The sequence below is a fragment of the Saccopteryx leptura genome, chromosome 5 (genome assembly GCF_036850995.1).
Source record: "Saccopteryx leptura isolate mSacLep1 chromosome 5, mSacLep1_pri_phased_curated, whole genome shotgun sequence".
Lineage (NCBI taxonomy): Eukaryota > Metazoa > Chordata > Mammalia > Chiroptera > Emballonuridae > Saccopteryx > Saccopteryx leptura.
In genome coordinates, this window is record NC_089507.1 from 215291761 (window position 1) to 215307628 (window position 15868).

Below are 15868 nucleotides of genomic sequence, written 5' to 3' on the forward strand. Positions count from 1 at the left end.
TTGGTGTTAGTCCCAACTCTGCCATTCTATTGCTATATGATTTTCAGCAAGTCATCTCGGTTCTTTGGGTTTCAGTTTCTTTATTTAAAACTGAAATCTGGCCTGGCCTGTGGGGGCGCAGTGGAGAAAGCGTCGACTTGGAACGCTGAGGTCGCCGGTTCAAAGCCCTGCACTTGTCTGGTCAAGGCACGTATGGGAGTTGATGCTTCCTGCTCCTCCTCCCTTCTCTATCTCTCTCTTTCCTTTCTAAAATGAATACATAAATAAAGTCTTAAAAAAAATAAAAGATTAAAACAAATCTGAACAGGTTACACCCTTGCCACAAAACATACAGTTGTCTACAATACAAAAGCCTGGTCTTGGGCCCTGGCCGGTTGGCTCAGAGGTAGAGTGTCGGCCTGGGGTGCAGAGGACCCGGGTTCGATTCCCGGCCAGGGCACATAGGAGAAGCGCACCCATTTGCTTCTCCACCCCCACCCCCTCCTTCCTCTCTGTCTCTTTCTTCCCCTCCCGCAGCCAAGGCTCCATTGGAGCGGGGATGGCCCAGGCGCTGGGGATGGCTCCTTGGCCTCTGTCCCAGGCGCTAGAGTGGCTCTGGTTGCAGCAGAGCGACGCCCTGGAGGGGCAGAGCATCGCCCCCTGGTGGGCAGAGCGTCAGCCCCTGGTGGGCGTGCCGGGTGGATCCTGGTCGTGCGCATGCGGGAGTCTGTCTGACTGTCTCTCTCCGTTTCCAGCTTCAGAAAAATACAAAAACAAACAAACAACAACAAAAAAAACAAAAGCCTGGACTTGGCATTCAAGGCCTGTTATGAGTGGAAGTGAGGCAAGGGTGGTTGTGGTGTGTGTGCTGCGGGGCGCGCTGGGCGGGGGAGGGGGGAGCTGAAAGGTCTCTGATATGTTTCTTTTTTCAAGTTTTTATTTCAAGTGTACATAAAGTGAGAGAACACCATAAGGAACACCGCGAACTTTTAAAAAACATTTTATTACGGAAAAGTGTAAGCACGCAAAAATACAGAATAACGGAATGATGTGAGTTTTAAAAAGAAACCGTTCTCTGCAGGGTCATTTGCAGTCCCCTCCCGGCAAATTCAGTGCTCTGGCCGCGCCCCACACTCAGGCACGTCCTGGTTCTTCTGCCTGCAGGACCCTTTCCTCTGCTCTTCCCAGACGCAACTCAGATGCCCGTGTCCGGACGTGTCCGGATGCTGTTCGGAGCTCCATCCCCACGCAATCCCAGTGGTCCTCAAACCTCAGCTGTGCGTTCAACTCAGTTGGAGGGCTTCTGAAACCACAGCGTGCTGGGACTCACCCCCGAGCTTTTGATTCAGTGATTTTGGGGTGGAGCGGGAGACTTTTCACTTCTGTTTATTTACTTATCGCCGCTGCCTGCCGGTCTGGGTACCACACTGTGCATTACGGGCTGTCCTCGGGTGACAAACGAGACAGATTCTGTAGGTTTGAAAGTGTTTGAGTATTCACATTCATGGAAAGATAAGAAATAAATACAATGTTAAGGCAAACATCTGTCTCAGTTGCATTTAATAGGTAAATGTGCCTGTTCCAACTTACATACAAATTCAACCAAAGGACACACCTACAGGACCTATCACGTTCGTGACCCGGCACAGCCTGTGTTTTGTTTAATCTTCTAGATGCTGGATCACCATTTGGTGGGAACTGTTACTCTTCTCCTTTTGTATGTGTGTGTGACACAGACAGACAGAGAGGGACAGACAGGCAGGAAGGGAGAGATGAGAAGCATCAATTCTTTGTTGTGGCTCTTTGTTGCAGCTTCTTAGTTGTTCATTGTTTACTTTCTCATATGTACCTTGACTGTGGGGCTACAGCAGAGTGAGTGACCCCTTGCTCAAGCCAGCGACCCTGAGCTCAAGCTGGTGAGCCTGTGCTCAAGCCAGATGCACCAGTAACCTCGGGTTTCGAACCTGGCTCCTCTGTGTCCCAGTCCCATGCTCTATCCACTGTGCCACCACCTGGTCAGGCACTCTCGTCTTCTGCAAAGGCCTAAATTTTCGCGTTTGACTGGGTCGGTGGGTTCTGGTTTTATCTCCTTGGCGTCAGGAAGGGGATCCTCCACGTATGTAGCTTTGCAAGGGGGGCCTTTGTCATCATTTCCTAGATGACAGCTTGGGGCTCAAAGAGGCTAAGTGACTTGTCCAAGGTGGTGCAGCGACTAGAGGGAGTGGCTGGCATTGAAGCGGGTCCCTCAGAAGTCCAGGCGTTCCCCACACTCTCGGAGGGGGCGGCTGTCTGGGTTCTGAGCCTGGGCATTGCTTCAGGAAATTGTGTCCCCAGTTTCAGAGCTTAGCAATGTCCGGAGGGGGTGTCCGACCAGCTCCCCGCAGAGCTGGCTGAGATTCAGCTGCATCCTTGGGACCACGAGACTCCAGACTCCTACTTAAGTCCGCCGCTGCCCACACTGCTGCCTTGATCTGCCGTCAATAAAGGCCGGGCCGCAGGGAGCGGGGCTTGGCCTGCTGGGCTCCTCGCCTCTGTGTTCTCTCCCCAGGGGCCTCCCGGGAGTCCTGTGGCCATGACACAGCTGCTTCTGCTCACGGTGTCTCTCCTGGTCCTGGGTCACGTGCCACCAGGTAACATCACCTGCATGCATGCGTGTGTGTATGTGCGCATGTGCGCACGTGTGTGTGGTATGTAGAAACAAGAACTAGGTTCTCAACTCCTGGGGGACAGGGGCCTAGACCAGTGTTTAAGTTCTGGGCCATCACTGGTTCTGGGCAGCTTAGAGCGAGCTGCTTGGTCAGCCTAATCGGTCTCCTAATCTTTAAAATGGGATTTGCTCCACAAAAGTTCATTTGAGCCCTGGTCTGTTGGCTCAGTGGTAGAGCGTGTGGGAGTCCCGGGTTCGATTCCCGGCCAGGGCACACAGGAGAAGCGCCCATCTGCTTCTCCACCCCTCCCCCTCTCCTTCCTCTCTGTCTCTCTCTTCCCCTCCCGCAGCCAAGGCTCCATTGGAGCAAAGTTGGCCCGGGCGCTGGGGATGGCTCTGTGGCCTCGGCCTCAGGTGCTATAAGTTGCTCCGATTGCAATGGAGCAACACCCCAGATGGTCAGAGTATCACCCCCTGGTGGGCATGCCGGGTGGATCCCGGTCCGGCGCATGCAGGAGTCTGTCTGTCTGCCTCCCCCCTTCTCATTCTCACTTTGGAAACAAACAAACAAACAAACAAACAAACAAACAAACAGTTCATTTGAAAGACTTACTGGATGCCAGTCACGCTTACCATGGCTGGGGACCAAGCAGTGAAAGGAAACAAGGTCCCTGTTGTATGGAGCTGATATTTCAGTTAGTGGAGACAAAAATCACCAGGTAAACATGTAGTATCTCAGGGGTCACAAGTGCTAAGGAGAATAAATGCAGGGCCGGGGGTTAGTGTGGTATGTGCATGGGGGTGGGGGTGGAAGAGCTGAAAATCCTCTGGCAAGTTTTTTGTCTTTTTTTTTATTCAGTGAGAGGAGGGGAGGCAGAGACAGGCTCCCCATGTGCCCAACAGGGATCCACCCGGTAAGCCAACTAGGGGGCCATGCTCTTCCCATCTGTGGTGTTGCTATGTTGCTCAGCAACCGAGCTCTTCTTAGCACCTGAGGAGGAGGCCATGGAGCCATCCTCAGCGCTCAGGGCCAGCTGGCTCCAATTGAGCCACGGCTGCAAGAGGGGAAGAGAGAGAGAAGGGAGAGGGGGAGGGGTAAAGAAGCAGATGGGCGCTTCTCTTGTGTGCCCTGACCGGGAATCTAACCTGGGACATCCACATGCCAGACCGACGCTCTACCACTGAGGCAACTGGCCAGGAGCTCCCCTGATAAGTTTTTTTAATATAAAGTTTTTATTTCAAGTATACATGAAAGTAGAGATAATAATATAAGAAACAAGACAAGCTTAAAAAATTCATTGTAAAAAATGTAAACATGTGAAAATAGAGAATAATGTTAATGATGTGAATTTTAAAAACAATCCTTTTCATTTGAGGAAGATTTAAACCTAAATTTAAAAATAGTATTTTTAAAAAAAACCCTTTATCTATTACCCAACCTCAAAAATGATCGTCAACCAATCCTGTTTTTGTATTTTTTTTTTTCTGAAGCTGGAAACAGGGAGAGACAGTCAGACAGACTCCCGCATGCGCCCGACTGGGATCCACCCGGCACGCCCACCAGGGGGCGATGCTCTGCCCCTCCAGGGCATCGCTCTGCCGCGACCAGAGCCACTCTAGCACCTGGGGCAGAGGCCAAGGAGCCATCCCCAGCGCCCGGGCCATCTTTGCTCCAATGGAGCCTTGGCTGCGGGAGGGGAAGAGAGAGACAGAGAGGAAGGAGGGGTGTGTGGAGAAGCAAATGGGCACTTCTCCTATGTGCCCTGGCCGGGAATCGAACCCGGGTCCCCCGCACGCCAGGCCGACGCTCTACCGCTGAGCCAACCGGCCAGGGCCAACCAATCCTGTTTTGATATTCACCTGCCTGGGGTGTGGACTGACCTGGACAGGAACTTGGTCTCTAACTTATAACCAGTGGTCTAACTTGTGATCTGCGGGCTAACCTGAACTGAGGTCTGTGGTCTAAATTGTAACTAGTTGTCTCTGGTGTTCTAGCCTGTTATCTCTAGTCTAACCCTTGATCGGTGGTCAGAGCGCATGTCCTGTTGCCTAACCTATCACCTGTAGGCTGCTCTGTGACCAGCCATCTAACAAATGACCAGAAAGCGAACTGGCAACTTACAATCTAACCTGGGTCCTGTGAACTAACTTGTGGTTAGTGGTCTAACCTGTGACCTATAGCCTCACCCTTGATCTGTGGTTAGCGCTGTGACCGGTGGTCTCAATTGGAACCCATGGGCTGCTCAGTGTCTTATGATCCAACAAAAGACCAGAGAGCTAACCTGTGGTCAGTGATCTAACCTGTGACCCCCGGGACTGTTCTGTGATCTGTGGTCTTCCTCTGCACAGGGAGAAGTGAATTCAAACGGTGCTGGATGGGCCAGGGAGCCTGCCGGACTTACTGCATGAGGCAAGAAACCTACATGCACCTGTGCCCAGACGCCTCCCTGTGCTGCCTCCCCTACGGAATCAAGCCGCCGGTGCCCCCGAAGCCAGAGAATGTGTAGCCGGTCCTGGGGCCGGCACACCTGCTCTCCAATAAAACACACGCTGCCTGTTGTCACCTCTTGCTCCTTGCTCACTGGGGCTGGGGTGAGGGGAGGGGCAAGAAGGGTGGGGAGGTCATGGTATGGGGGAGAGTAAGGGATGGTTGGTGGAGGGAGTGAAGAGGCCAGGGAGAGTGGGCATTAATGACCATGGAAAATGGTTCCGGTCCTGCCTGTACCACTTTGGCTCTGCCCAACTCTGGCAAAATTGCTCAATTTCCATCAGCCTCCCCAGCCAGGATTGGGATGATGATCATATCAGAAGATTAGGACTTTATAGAGGGAATGCAAAGAGAAAGGTAGAGCTAATAATAGGAGTTAATTGCAGTAATCACTGGAATGAATAATAATGATGAATTAATTATAAGAATTAATAATAAGAGAATTAGGCCCTGTCGGTTGGCTCAGTGGTAGAGTGTCAGCCCAGCGTGTGGAAATCCCGAGTTTGATTCCCAGCCAGGGCATACAGGAGAAGTGACCATCTGCTTTTTCACCCTTCCCCCTCTCCTTTCTCTCTGTCTCTCTTCCCCTCCCGTAGCCAAGGCTCCATTGGAGCAAAGTTGGCCCGGGCACTGAGGATGGCTCCATGGCCTCTGCCTCGGGCACTAGAATGGCTCTGGTTGCAACAGAGCAATGCCCCAGATAGGCAGAGCATTGCCCCCTGTTGGGCATGCCAGGTGGATCCCGGTCAGGTACATGTGGGAGTCTGTCTGACTGCCTTCCCGCTTTTAACTTCAAAAAAAATAATAATAATAATAAGAGAATTAGAAACCACAGTTCTGACATTCAGAAAGAGGGGCGCACTGGGCTTGGAAAGCAGACGCTACCGAGAGTGCAAGGATTCTTCTGGGCTCCTTTATCTTCTATTTTAGCATTTTCAGAGGCTGGCCAAGTGGGAAAATAAGGATTTTATGAAAGCAAAGCTTTCATATAAACAAGGAGGAGTCATAGAGGAAAACTGCCTCTTCTCGACCTGGGGGACTGTGGGGGACAGCAAGTCAGGGAGAGACCGTGGCAGAGCTGGTGAGGGAGGCAGACAGACATGCGTTCTGACTGTTCTGTATCAGGACTGTGTTTGGCTAAAAAAACAAACAGGCAACTCAATTTTCAGGAACTTGTTCTTCTCACATGAAAAAAAAAATCTGGAGGTGGGTAGCAGCCGTGCCAGGGCAAGCATCTCTGGGGTCCCCTGGGGTCACATAACTTCAGGCCGCGTGTCATTGCTTAAAGCGAGAAGTGGGGGAGAATGGCACGGGCCGGTTTCTCACGTTTATCAGGAAAGCAACAACGTGCCCTGGAGGCTCCCTCAGCAGACTTCGAGTTACTCTTCACGGGCCAGGTGGCCTTGTTGATAGTACCCCATGACTGGAAACCACTCAAAGGTCTAACAAGTAAATGGATAAATTGAGTTACATCCCTCCGGTATAAACCTATTCAATAAACAACAATAACAATGTATTGATACATACAAAATGAGTTCATCTCAAAAACATGATGTTAAGCCAAAGAAGCCAAATAAAAAGGTGTACACACCCTGAATGACTCTGTTTATATGAAGTTTAAGAAAGGCGAAACTAAGTTGATTTAAAAAGTGAGAAAAATGCCCTGGTTGGATGGCGCCGTCGGTGAGAGCATCCTCCCGATACACCAAGGTTGTGAGTGTGATTCCCGAGAGGGACACACATAAGAATCAACCAACCAGTGCATGGATGAGCGGAACTACAAATCAGTCTTTGTCTCTCTCTCTTTCTCAAATCAATATTTTAAAGTGAGAAAAAAGTTAAAAATCTCTGAAAAACCTTATTTCTCTCTCTCTCTCTTTCTCTCTCTCTCTCTCTCTCTCTCTCTCTCTCTCTCTCTCTCTCTCTTCTGAACACATGTAGTTAAATTTGAGTTAGTTATCTGTGTTTGTAACGCGGCTTCACATGACTCAGAAAGAACAGACAAATCCAGGAAGAAAGGACGCTGCTATAACGGCTAGATTCAAAGAAGAGGTACTGCCCTCTAGGGGTTGTTTTGGGAATTTGCTGGTGGCTTTCTTTTTTTTTATTATCAAAATTAATGGAGCCCCTACAGGGGACACTAGAGGACATACAAATCACATCTTGGATCTCTTCCCTTGCACACCAGGCTTTAGCCACGTGCCATTCTTTCCGTCTCTGGAACAAGCCACTTTCCTTCCAAAAGGCCTATGCACACGGTATTCTACTTGGAATATTCTGCAAACTACCTCTCAATTCTTTGCAAACAAGAGTTCTCATCCTGCTGACCCCAGGTCAAATGACACCTCCTCAGGGAGGGTTACCCTGATAGCTCAGCATAACTTCTTTCAATTCCTATATTCTTAGAGTTAACCATGAACCTAAATTTGTGATGGACTGATAGTTTTGTCATCTATGTCTATGTGCCTAGCAAAATATTTCCTTACATGGGCACAATTTTGATCAAATTCTGGGGAAATTTTTTTGTTAGGATTTTGGTTGGAATTTCACTACATCTAGGAAATAATTAGTATGGAATTGGCGTCTTTAAGATACTGAGTCTTCTAACTCGTGAACATGGTATGTCTCTCTTATTAATTTAGGCTTCCTACACTGTATTGTCTTTCAATAAGGTCTTCTAATTTTCTCCATAATATTTTTGAACATATTTAGTTAAAAATATTCACAGGTATTGGGACGTACTTTTTTCTTTTGTCTGTGAGCGATGTGATTAAGCTTTGCTCAGATATGATTTTCATCGTGCTATCCTGCTTGGAGTTCACTAGGCTTTCTTGAGTCTGTGATTGATGTCTTTTAACAATATTGACAGTTCTGTGCGTGTGGGTTTTTTGTTTGTTTGTTTGTTTTTTGTATTTTTCCGAAGCTGGAAACTGGGAGAGACAGTCAGACAGACTCCCGCATGCGCTCGACCGGGATCCACCCGGCACGCCCACCAGGGGGCGATGCTCTGCCCCTCCAGGGCGTTGCTCTGCTGCGACCAGAGCCACTCTAGCGCCTGGGGCAGAGGCCAAGGAGCCATCCCCAGTGCCCGGGCCATCCTTGCTCCAATGGAGCCTCGGCTGTGGGAGGGGAAGAGAGAGACAGAGAGGAAGGAGAGGGGGAGGGGTGGAGAAGCAGATGGGCGCTTCTCCTGTGTGCCCTGGCCGGGAATTGAACCCGGGACCCCTTGCACGCCAGGCCGACGCTCTACCACTGAGCCAACCGGCCAGGGCCTCTGTGTGTGTGTTTTTATTTTTATTTTTTATTATGTGCCAGAAATCGTATTGAAAAGAACTGCAGAGACTAGAATAATTAGGATTTCCCTCTGTTAGCTGGTACCGGTACTTAATATACCTCCGCTAAGCAAGACAACAAAACGTTCTTGGTTCTTGTGGTGTGTCAGAAGAATACATGGGCACACCTTTCGTCAGCTGCCGGGACAATGACATCATCACAGGTCCTGTAAGAGACCAGAAAATTTCACAGCACGCTTGTGTGACAGTGAGATTGGAAAAGGTGACTAATGTTTTATTGTTATTGTGAGAACAGTTTTGAGTTCACGGACTACCAGAAAGGGGACCGCCAGAGAACTGGGGGACCCGCTATACAGGGGATCAGCAGGAAGTGTTTATCCATAGAACTCGGGAATCCTGGAGGGTAGGGGTCAGACTCAGAGTAGCTTCATCTGCATTTTTACGGCTTCAGAGAACTCAGAATGACCACGGCCTTTGTCTTGGCTGGAACTTGGGCCTCACACAGCACAGCTTATTATTCGTACAGTAAACATAGATCCTTTCCTTCCTGGAGCACCTCTGGCGGCATTTGCCATAGAGATTCCAGCATTTTTGGGCGCCACCTGGCATAAAAAAAATAGAAAGAAAAAAGCATGAAGACAATGTCAGTCCTACAAAGGGGAAGGTTCTGGATTTGGAAGGCTTATGACGCGGCAGGGGCAGATGTGACTGACAGAGGGCGCTCAGTTCCCCTGGCTCTCTACCCTGGCCTTTTTCTGTTTTTATTTTTTCCCTCTCTTAAAATTTTTTTTGGCCTGACCTGCGATGGCGCAGTGGGTAAAGGCATCGACCTGGAACACTGAGGTCGTGGGTTTGAAACCCCGGGCTTCCCTGGTCAAGGCACATATGGGAGTTGATGCTTTCTGCTCCTCCCTCCCTTCTCTCTCTGTCTCTGTCTCTCTCTCTCCTCTCTCTAAAATGAATAAATAAAATCTAAGAAAAAAAAATTTTTTTTGGTAAAATAACAAATAATATAAAATTCACCAGTTTTAAAGTGCACGGTCCTGGGGCCTTAAGTGCATTCACAATGTTGTACAACCATCATCACCATCCACTTCTAGAACTTTCCAAACAGAAGTCCAGCACCCCTGTGCTCTCATCCCCTCCCCCAGCCCCGAGCCTTGGGCAAACACCAGTTTGCCCTCTTCGCTGTATATTTTCCTACTCTTGATATTTAATGCCATTGCAATCATATCATAAAATATGGCCTTTTGTGTCTGGCTTCTTTCATTTTTAAGGTTCATCCATATTGGTTTCCCCCCCTAATTTTTGTTTTTGTTAACATACCATCATTCTCTTTATAATTTATCTTTGTTTTGTTTTGCCAAGACCTTTTATCAAGAAGGTGGCTGTACTTAGTTGGTTTTTTAAAAATATTATTTATTTATTTATTTATTTACAAGGACAGAGGAAGAGTCAGAGAGAGGGATAGATAAGGACAGACAGACAGGAACAGAGAGAGATGAGAAGCATCAATCATCAGTTTTTCGTTGTGACACCTTAGTTGTTCATTGATTGCTTTCTCATATGTGCCTTGACCGCGGGCCTTCAGCAGACCGAGTAACCCCTTGCTCGAGCCAGCGACCTTGGGTCCAAGCTGGTGAGCTTTTGCTCAAACCAGATGAGCCCGCGCTCAAGCTGGTGACCTCGGGGTCTTGAACCTGGGTCTTCTGCATCCCAGTCCCACGCTCTATCCACTGTGCCACCGCCTGATTTTAGAGAGGAAAGAGGTTTTTTGTTTTTTTTTTAAAAAAGGTTTTATTTATTGATTTTAGAGAGAGGAAAGAGAGAGAGAGAGAGAGAGAGGTAGAAGAGTGAGAAACAGTTGCTTCTCGTACGTGCCTTGACGGGGCAGGCCCAGGGTTTCAAACTGGTGACCTCAGCATTCCAGGTTGATACTTTATCCACTGCGCCACCACAGGCCAGGCAGGGTGGTTGTTTGTTTGTTTGTTTGTTTGAATTGTAGTAAAATGCACTTACATACCATTTCCCACCGAAGCCATTTCTAAGGGTACGGTCCAGGGTGTTAAACACATTCACGTTGCTTTGCTTCCACCACCAGCGTCCACCCCCCTAACTCTTCCATCTTGTAAAACGGAAACTGTGCACCCAGTAAGCAGTGACTCTCCACGGCCTTTCCGCAGCCTCAGGCAGCAACCCAACCATATTGTTTTCTATACCTTTCCTGCCCCAGAATCTTGACTAAGCAACCAACGACACAGCTCGCAAAAACAGCTTTCAAAAGAACTGTCCTGACAATCTTGGGGACGGACTTGGCACCAGTGGTGTCAACCAAGACAGACAAAAATCTGGGTGGACAGTTCCCAGCTATTCCATCCACAAGTTTTGCAGCTTTAAGATGAAATCTGCTACTTGAGCCGAACAATGACATTATCCCTCTTCTCTTCATTCTATAAAAATGGAGGTGGGGGGAGGGAGTGGGGGGGGGTAGGGGCACAAATAGATAGAAGGTGATGGAGGACGATTTGACTTTGAGTGAGGGGTATGCAGCATAATCAAAGGTCAAAATAATCTGGAGATGTTTTCTCGGAACATATGTACCCTGATTTATCAATGTCACTGCATTAAAATTAATAAAAATAAGATTAAGGCCCTGGCCGGTTGGCTCAGCGGTAGAGTGTCGGCCTGGCGTGCAGGAGTCCCGGGTTCGATTCCCAGCCAGGGCACACAGGAGAGGCGCCCATTTGCTTCTCTACCTTTCCCCCTCTCCTTCCTCTCTGTCTCTCTCTTCCCCTCCCGCAGCAAGGCTCCATTGGAGCAAAGATGGCCTGGGCGCTGGGGATGGCTCCTTGGCCTCTGCCCCAGGCGCTAGCTAGAGTGGCTCTGGTCGCAACAGAGCGACGCCCCAGAGGGGCAGAGCATCGCCCCCTGGTGGGCAGAGCGTCGCCCCCTGGTGGGCATGCCGGGTGGATCCCGGTCGGGCGCATGCGGGAGTCTGTCTCTCCCCATTTCCAGCTTCAGAGAAATACCAAAAAAAAAAAAAAAAAGATTAAAAAAAATGTAGGTGGGTGAAAAGTCTGACTCATCACAGTAAAGAAAACTTAAAAACTGTTCCCAGACAACATTGGCGGAGAAGTTTTCACTGAACCGCGAGACTGGCTCCAGCGTCTGTTCCACCGGCCGGTTTAATAACCCTGGAGAAACAGTGGCGATGGGACTTGCAAAGGAACGATACCATCTCCCCAAATCTCAAGGCTCTGACCACGTACTTACTATTGCCCGCCTTTTCTGTGCGTGGCTAGACGCTTTTCTTTGCTAAAAGGTGTCGACATTTCCAGTGGCTAAAAAAACCCATCCCACTTTATCTTTCCTAATTCTAGAAAAGGCCAAACTAAAGTGACAGAATGTAGGTCAGTGGTGGCTAGTGGCTGTTGGGGGGGGGGGGATGGTGACAGCAAAGGAGCATGAGGTATCCTTTCTGGGGTGACAGAACTGTATTACACTGACTGTGGTGGAGGTTCCCTGAAGGTACACAGGTGTTGAAGCTCATGTTGCATACCTAAGACGCGGGCATTTTATTTTATGTAGAATTGAACTCAGGAAAACTTATCCAAAAAGAAATGACAAGAGAAAAATTCAATAGAAAGTGGCAAATATTGAAGGTGAGTAAAGGAGATTTAAACATAGAAACGAGACGAGACCTTGTGGGAAAAACAAAAAACCCCAGAGCAAGATATGAACAAACAAACAAACAAACAAAACCCTCAAACTGTAATTCAAGGAGAAGTTCTTTAACTAAAAGATGACGTGGAACACCGAGGGAGTACACAGCGTATCTGAGGATGTCAGTGAAGAGGGAAGAAGAGGGGTATTTTAAGTACACGCTCTGTAGCCCTCACTTTGAGTAGAAAGTATCAACATGAATGCATGAGGAATTTTGTACACTGTATTTTCGCTCCACAAGACGCGCTTTTCCCCCAAAAGTGGAGGGGAAAATGCCTGTGCATCTTATGGAGCGAATGTTCATTTTTTCTTTTTTTTATTTAGCTGCTGCGGGTTCCCGGACAACTAGAAGGGTATTTGAACATTAAAGTCTCTTCTCATTTGTTAATAACGGTGCTAACGGTTGTCAATACTGCTGTTGAGTTTACATTGTTGACATATTATTGTGGTATACTTTATTAAATATTTTAACATTCCGTTTGGTTCAGAATTTTTTTTTTCTTATTTTCTTCCTTAAAAACCCTAGATGCGTCTTATGGTCAGGTGCGTCTCATGGAGCGCAAAATATGGTACATTTAAACATGTTGATTTTCCCTCCTGGCTCTCTCTGCCGAGAAGAGGAAGAAAGGACCAGTTTTGTTGTACTGACTATCTCTAGCCACTAGATCATAGTTCTGAAATACCATTTTCCTACTAAAAAGGAAAAAGCCCCGAGTTTCTTAAGGAAACGGCTTCCGTGATCTACAGCAGAAGCTGTACAGGATGAGCCTAGAATATCTTGTCACGCCAGAGAACCAGATAAATTATAAAGACGAGAAAGGAGGAAAGATGCAATCTGTAAATTAAACAATTTTAAAGGAATGTCAGATTTTAAAAGTGGACATGACAAAAATAGGGTGTCTAGGGATGCATCCTTAGCAACGAAACTATAAAGAAATGCAAAGAATTGATTGCTCTACAAGTCAAGAATTTGCTTCATTTGGGGGAGGGAGACTGTTAATGTTTTTTCTATTTACTGGCCTGAAGAATGGTTACAAGGTTGTGTGCTTTATATGTGCATCTGTTAATGTAGTTTTCATAATCTATAATTCTGTTTTATTTTATTAAAAAATAAAATAAAGGAAAACCCCCCCCCCATCATTTATTTATTTATTTAAAAAAATTTTTTTCTTTTCCATTTTTCTGAAGCTGGAAACAGGGAGAGACAGTCAGACAGACTCCCGCATGCGCCCGACCGGGATCCACCCGGCACACCCACCATGGGGCGACGCTCTGCCCACCAGGGGGCGATGCTCTGCCCATCCTGGGCATCGCCATGTTGCGACCAGAGCCACTCTAGCGCCTGAGGCAGAGGCCACAGAGCCATCCCCAGCGCCCGGGCCATCTTTGCTCCAATGGAGCCTTGGCTGCGGGAGGGGAAGAGAGAGACAGAGAGGAAAGCGCGGCGGAGGGGTGGAGAAGCAAATGGGCGCTTCTCCTGTGTGCCCTGGCTGGGAATCGAACCCGGGTCCTCCGCACGCTAGGCCGACGCTCTACTGCTGAGCCAACCGGCCAGGGCCCCCCCATCATTTAACAATAAAATCTTAATTTTAACTTCAAGAGCGGTCAAACTGAACTGCTGGTGAGAAGTAAAGTGGTCTCGTGCATTTGGTTTCGGCCTCTTTGGCGTCTTAGCAAGGAGCCACGCATTTTAAAATTGGGCACGGAATTTACGGCGCAAGTTTCTTTCTCGATGTCTATCTCAGAGATTTACATGTATAGACTGAGAATATAGTTACATTGGAGATACAGCTAGGGACAAGTTAGAGACAGACTTTACCCTCGGAGAACTTCCAGTCCAGTGGGAGGAGAAGTGGCCGTCACAGGGGTCACAGAGTTAGAAAATGCCGGGGCAGTTTCTAAGCCAGGTTCTGGGTCCCCCCTCTACCCCAGGTGGGCGGGCTCAGGCATTTCCGACGGGCAGTCCCAAGGGCCGGGTCAGCCTGTTTGAGGAAATTCGCCCACTCTGACACACGGAAAGGAAACGCCTGGGGGTGGGCAGAAGCTTCCGGGCTGGCCGTTGAGCAGAGGGGTCCCGGTAGCTCATGCTGGACTTGGGTGGAACAGGCAAGTCTGCTTATGGTCCTGCTCTGCTGACGCCCTCCCGTGGCTCCCTCACCTGGCATTCCAGGCCCGTCCTCTGCTTCAGCCCTTGCCACGTCCCTAACTCGCGCCTGCATTTCCTGGCAGTTCCCTGAAGGCACCACCCCGTCTCTGTCCCGTCCGGACCTTCGCATAAGCTGCTTTCTGCCTGGGAGACCTTTCCTATCCCCACTTCTTTTCCTTCCCCCTTCTGACTTCTACACAATTTTCAGGATGTGGGGTGCCCCTCTGGGGGGGGGACTGCCCTGACCCTCGGGCTGTGCTGGTCCCCACTGCACCCCAGCCTCCCAGCTCCCCTCTATAAAGCTGGAGTCACTCTGGGTTGTAAACATCATCTGTCCTCTCCCCCAGGGCCGTGTCCTTTGTCACTGTGGTCCTGGCTCCCAGCACAGGGTCTGGCAGCGACAGCAATAGTGAATAGGAGCCTCTCTCTCTCCTGGAAAGGGGGCTCTATGACCTCTGCACCGCCTAGATTATTCTGGGGACTGCTTTGAGAAAGGGTCACTACCGTCCCCTCCTCTCCCTGCTTCTCTCACCCACCCCTTCCATTCCATCTGGTGGTGCCAGGCCACCTGGGCATGCTCCTTCCTGCAGAGCAGTGGGGAGGTGGCCGGGTAGAAGCTCTGGCCGTCGTGGTTGGTACCCGACTGCCAGGGAGGCTGCCCCGGCGACTCGGCTCTGAAAAGTAACCTGAGGCCTGGCCGCCCGTCCTCCCTGCCCTCGGGATCCCAGCTGATTAGAGCAAGCAGAGAGTCCAGGAGCCTGGGTCCCCAGCCTCGTCGCTCCCCTGAAGAGGTCCAGGTTACCTGGAGACAGCTGGGACAGGAGCAGCAGTGCCGTCAAAGTCAGCCAAAGGAGCTTCATGGCTGGAAGCCGTTCACGGTGAAGTCGCAAGTCTGATGTGACGGCCAAGCTAATGGGAGAGAGAACCCTGGCCTCTCTGGCTTGCAGCTCCCTTTGACCCAGCCGAGCAGCTGCCGCCACACGTGCCCTCAGCTGCCCACGGGAACAGCCCCCGCAGCCCGGGAGCCCACGGTGTGCAGCCCCGCACCCTCAGCTGGCACGCCTCCTGCCCTCATTTAGGTCAGCAGGGAGAGGTGGGGCAGCAAACAAGGTCCTGGGTCCAAGACTTGCACGCCTCCTTCCACCCAGCGCCAAACGAAGGCACCACCAGGGGGCGCCACGCACACGGAATCCAGACGGGGGTGGGAGGGGAGGGTGGAGGTCGCAGAGAAGGAAGGTGGCACTGACTGAGCAGTGTTTTGAAGAATAAAATACCAAAAAGCACAGGCGGAGGGGCCCAGACGGTGTTCCAGGAATGTGAAAAGCTGTACAAATGCTCGTGCTGGCGCTGAAAATGAGAAAGATGATGTCACTGGAGCGAAACCGGGAAGGAAAAGGATGGTATAAGAGATGCAGGCCCCAGCCTGGCCGTGCCCTCGCAAAAAGACCAGCAGCCAAGCCCCTTGACGTCTGAATACCAACCAGGCACTAGACCTTTCTCACAGGGCTCTGCCTCTGGGTGCCAGCTCTTCGGGGTTTCTCCCCTGAATGCTTAGGTTTTGAAAAATCTATCCTCTTCCTTTGCTTCCTGCA

The 15868-nt window shown here is 49.6% G+C and overlaps 2 protein-coding genes, 1 long non-coding RNA gene and 1 other non-coding gene across 4 annotated transcripts in view; 3 read left to right on the forward strand and 1 right to left on the reverse strand.

The window, feature by feature from the left end:
• The window catches only part of LOC136405121 (uncharacterized), a 249628-nt gene that overhangs the window by 40392 nt on the left and 193368 nt on the right, over positions 1-15868 (forward strand). The gene's annotated exons all lie outside the window — the stretch shown is intronic.
• TRNAP-GGG (transfer RNA proline (anticodon GGG)) lies at positions 364-439 on the forward strand. The gene has a single exon. It is a non-coding gene; the product is annotated as a tRNA-Pro (tRNA).
• DEFB124 (defensin beta 124) lies at positions 2552-5133 on the forward strand. The gene is made up of 2 exons (XM_066385149.1): positions 2552-2609; positions 4976-5133. The coding sequence occupies exons 1-2, from the start codon at positions 2552-2554 to the stop codon at positions 5131-5133; spliced, it is 216 nt and encodes a 71-aa protein (XP_066241246.1).
• DEFB123 (defensin beta 123) lies at positions 8669-15156 on the reverse strand. The gene is made up of 2 exons (XM_066386372.1): positions 15079-15156; positions 8669-9009 (listed from the first exon to the last, which is right to left on the reverse strand). Exons 1-2 carry the CDS (start codon positions 15134-15136, stop codon positions 8864-8866), a joined length of 204 nt encoding a protein of 67 aa, XP_066242469.1. The 5' UTR covers positions 15137-15156; the 3' UTR covers positions 8669-8863.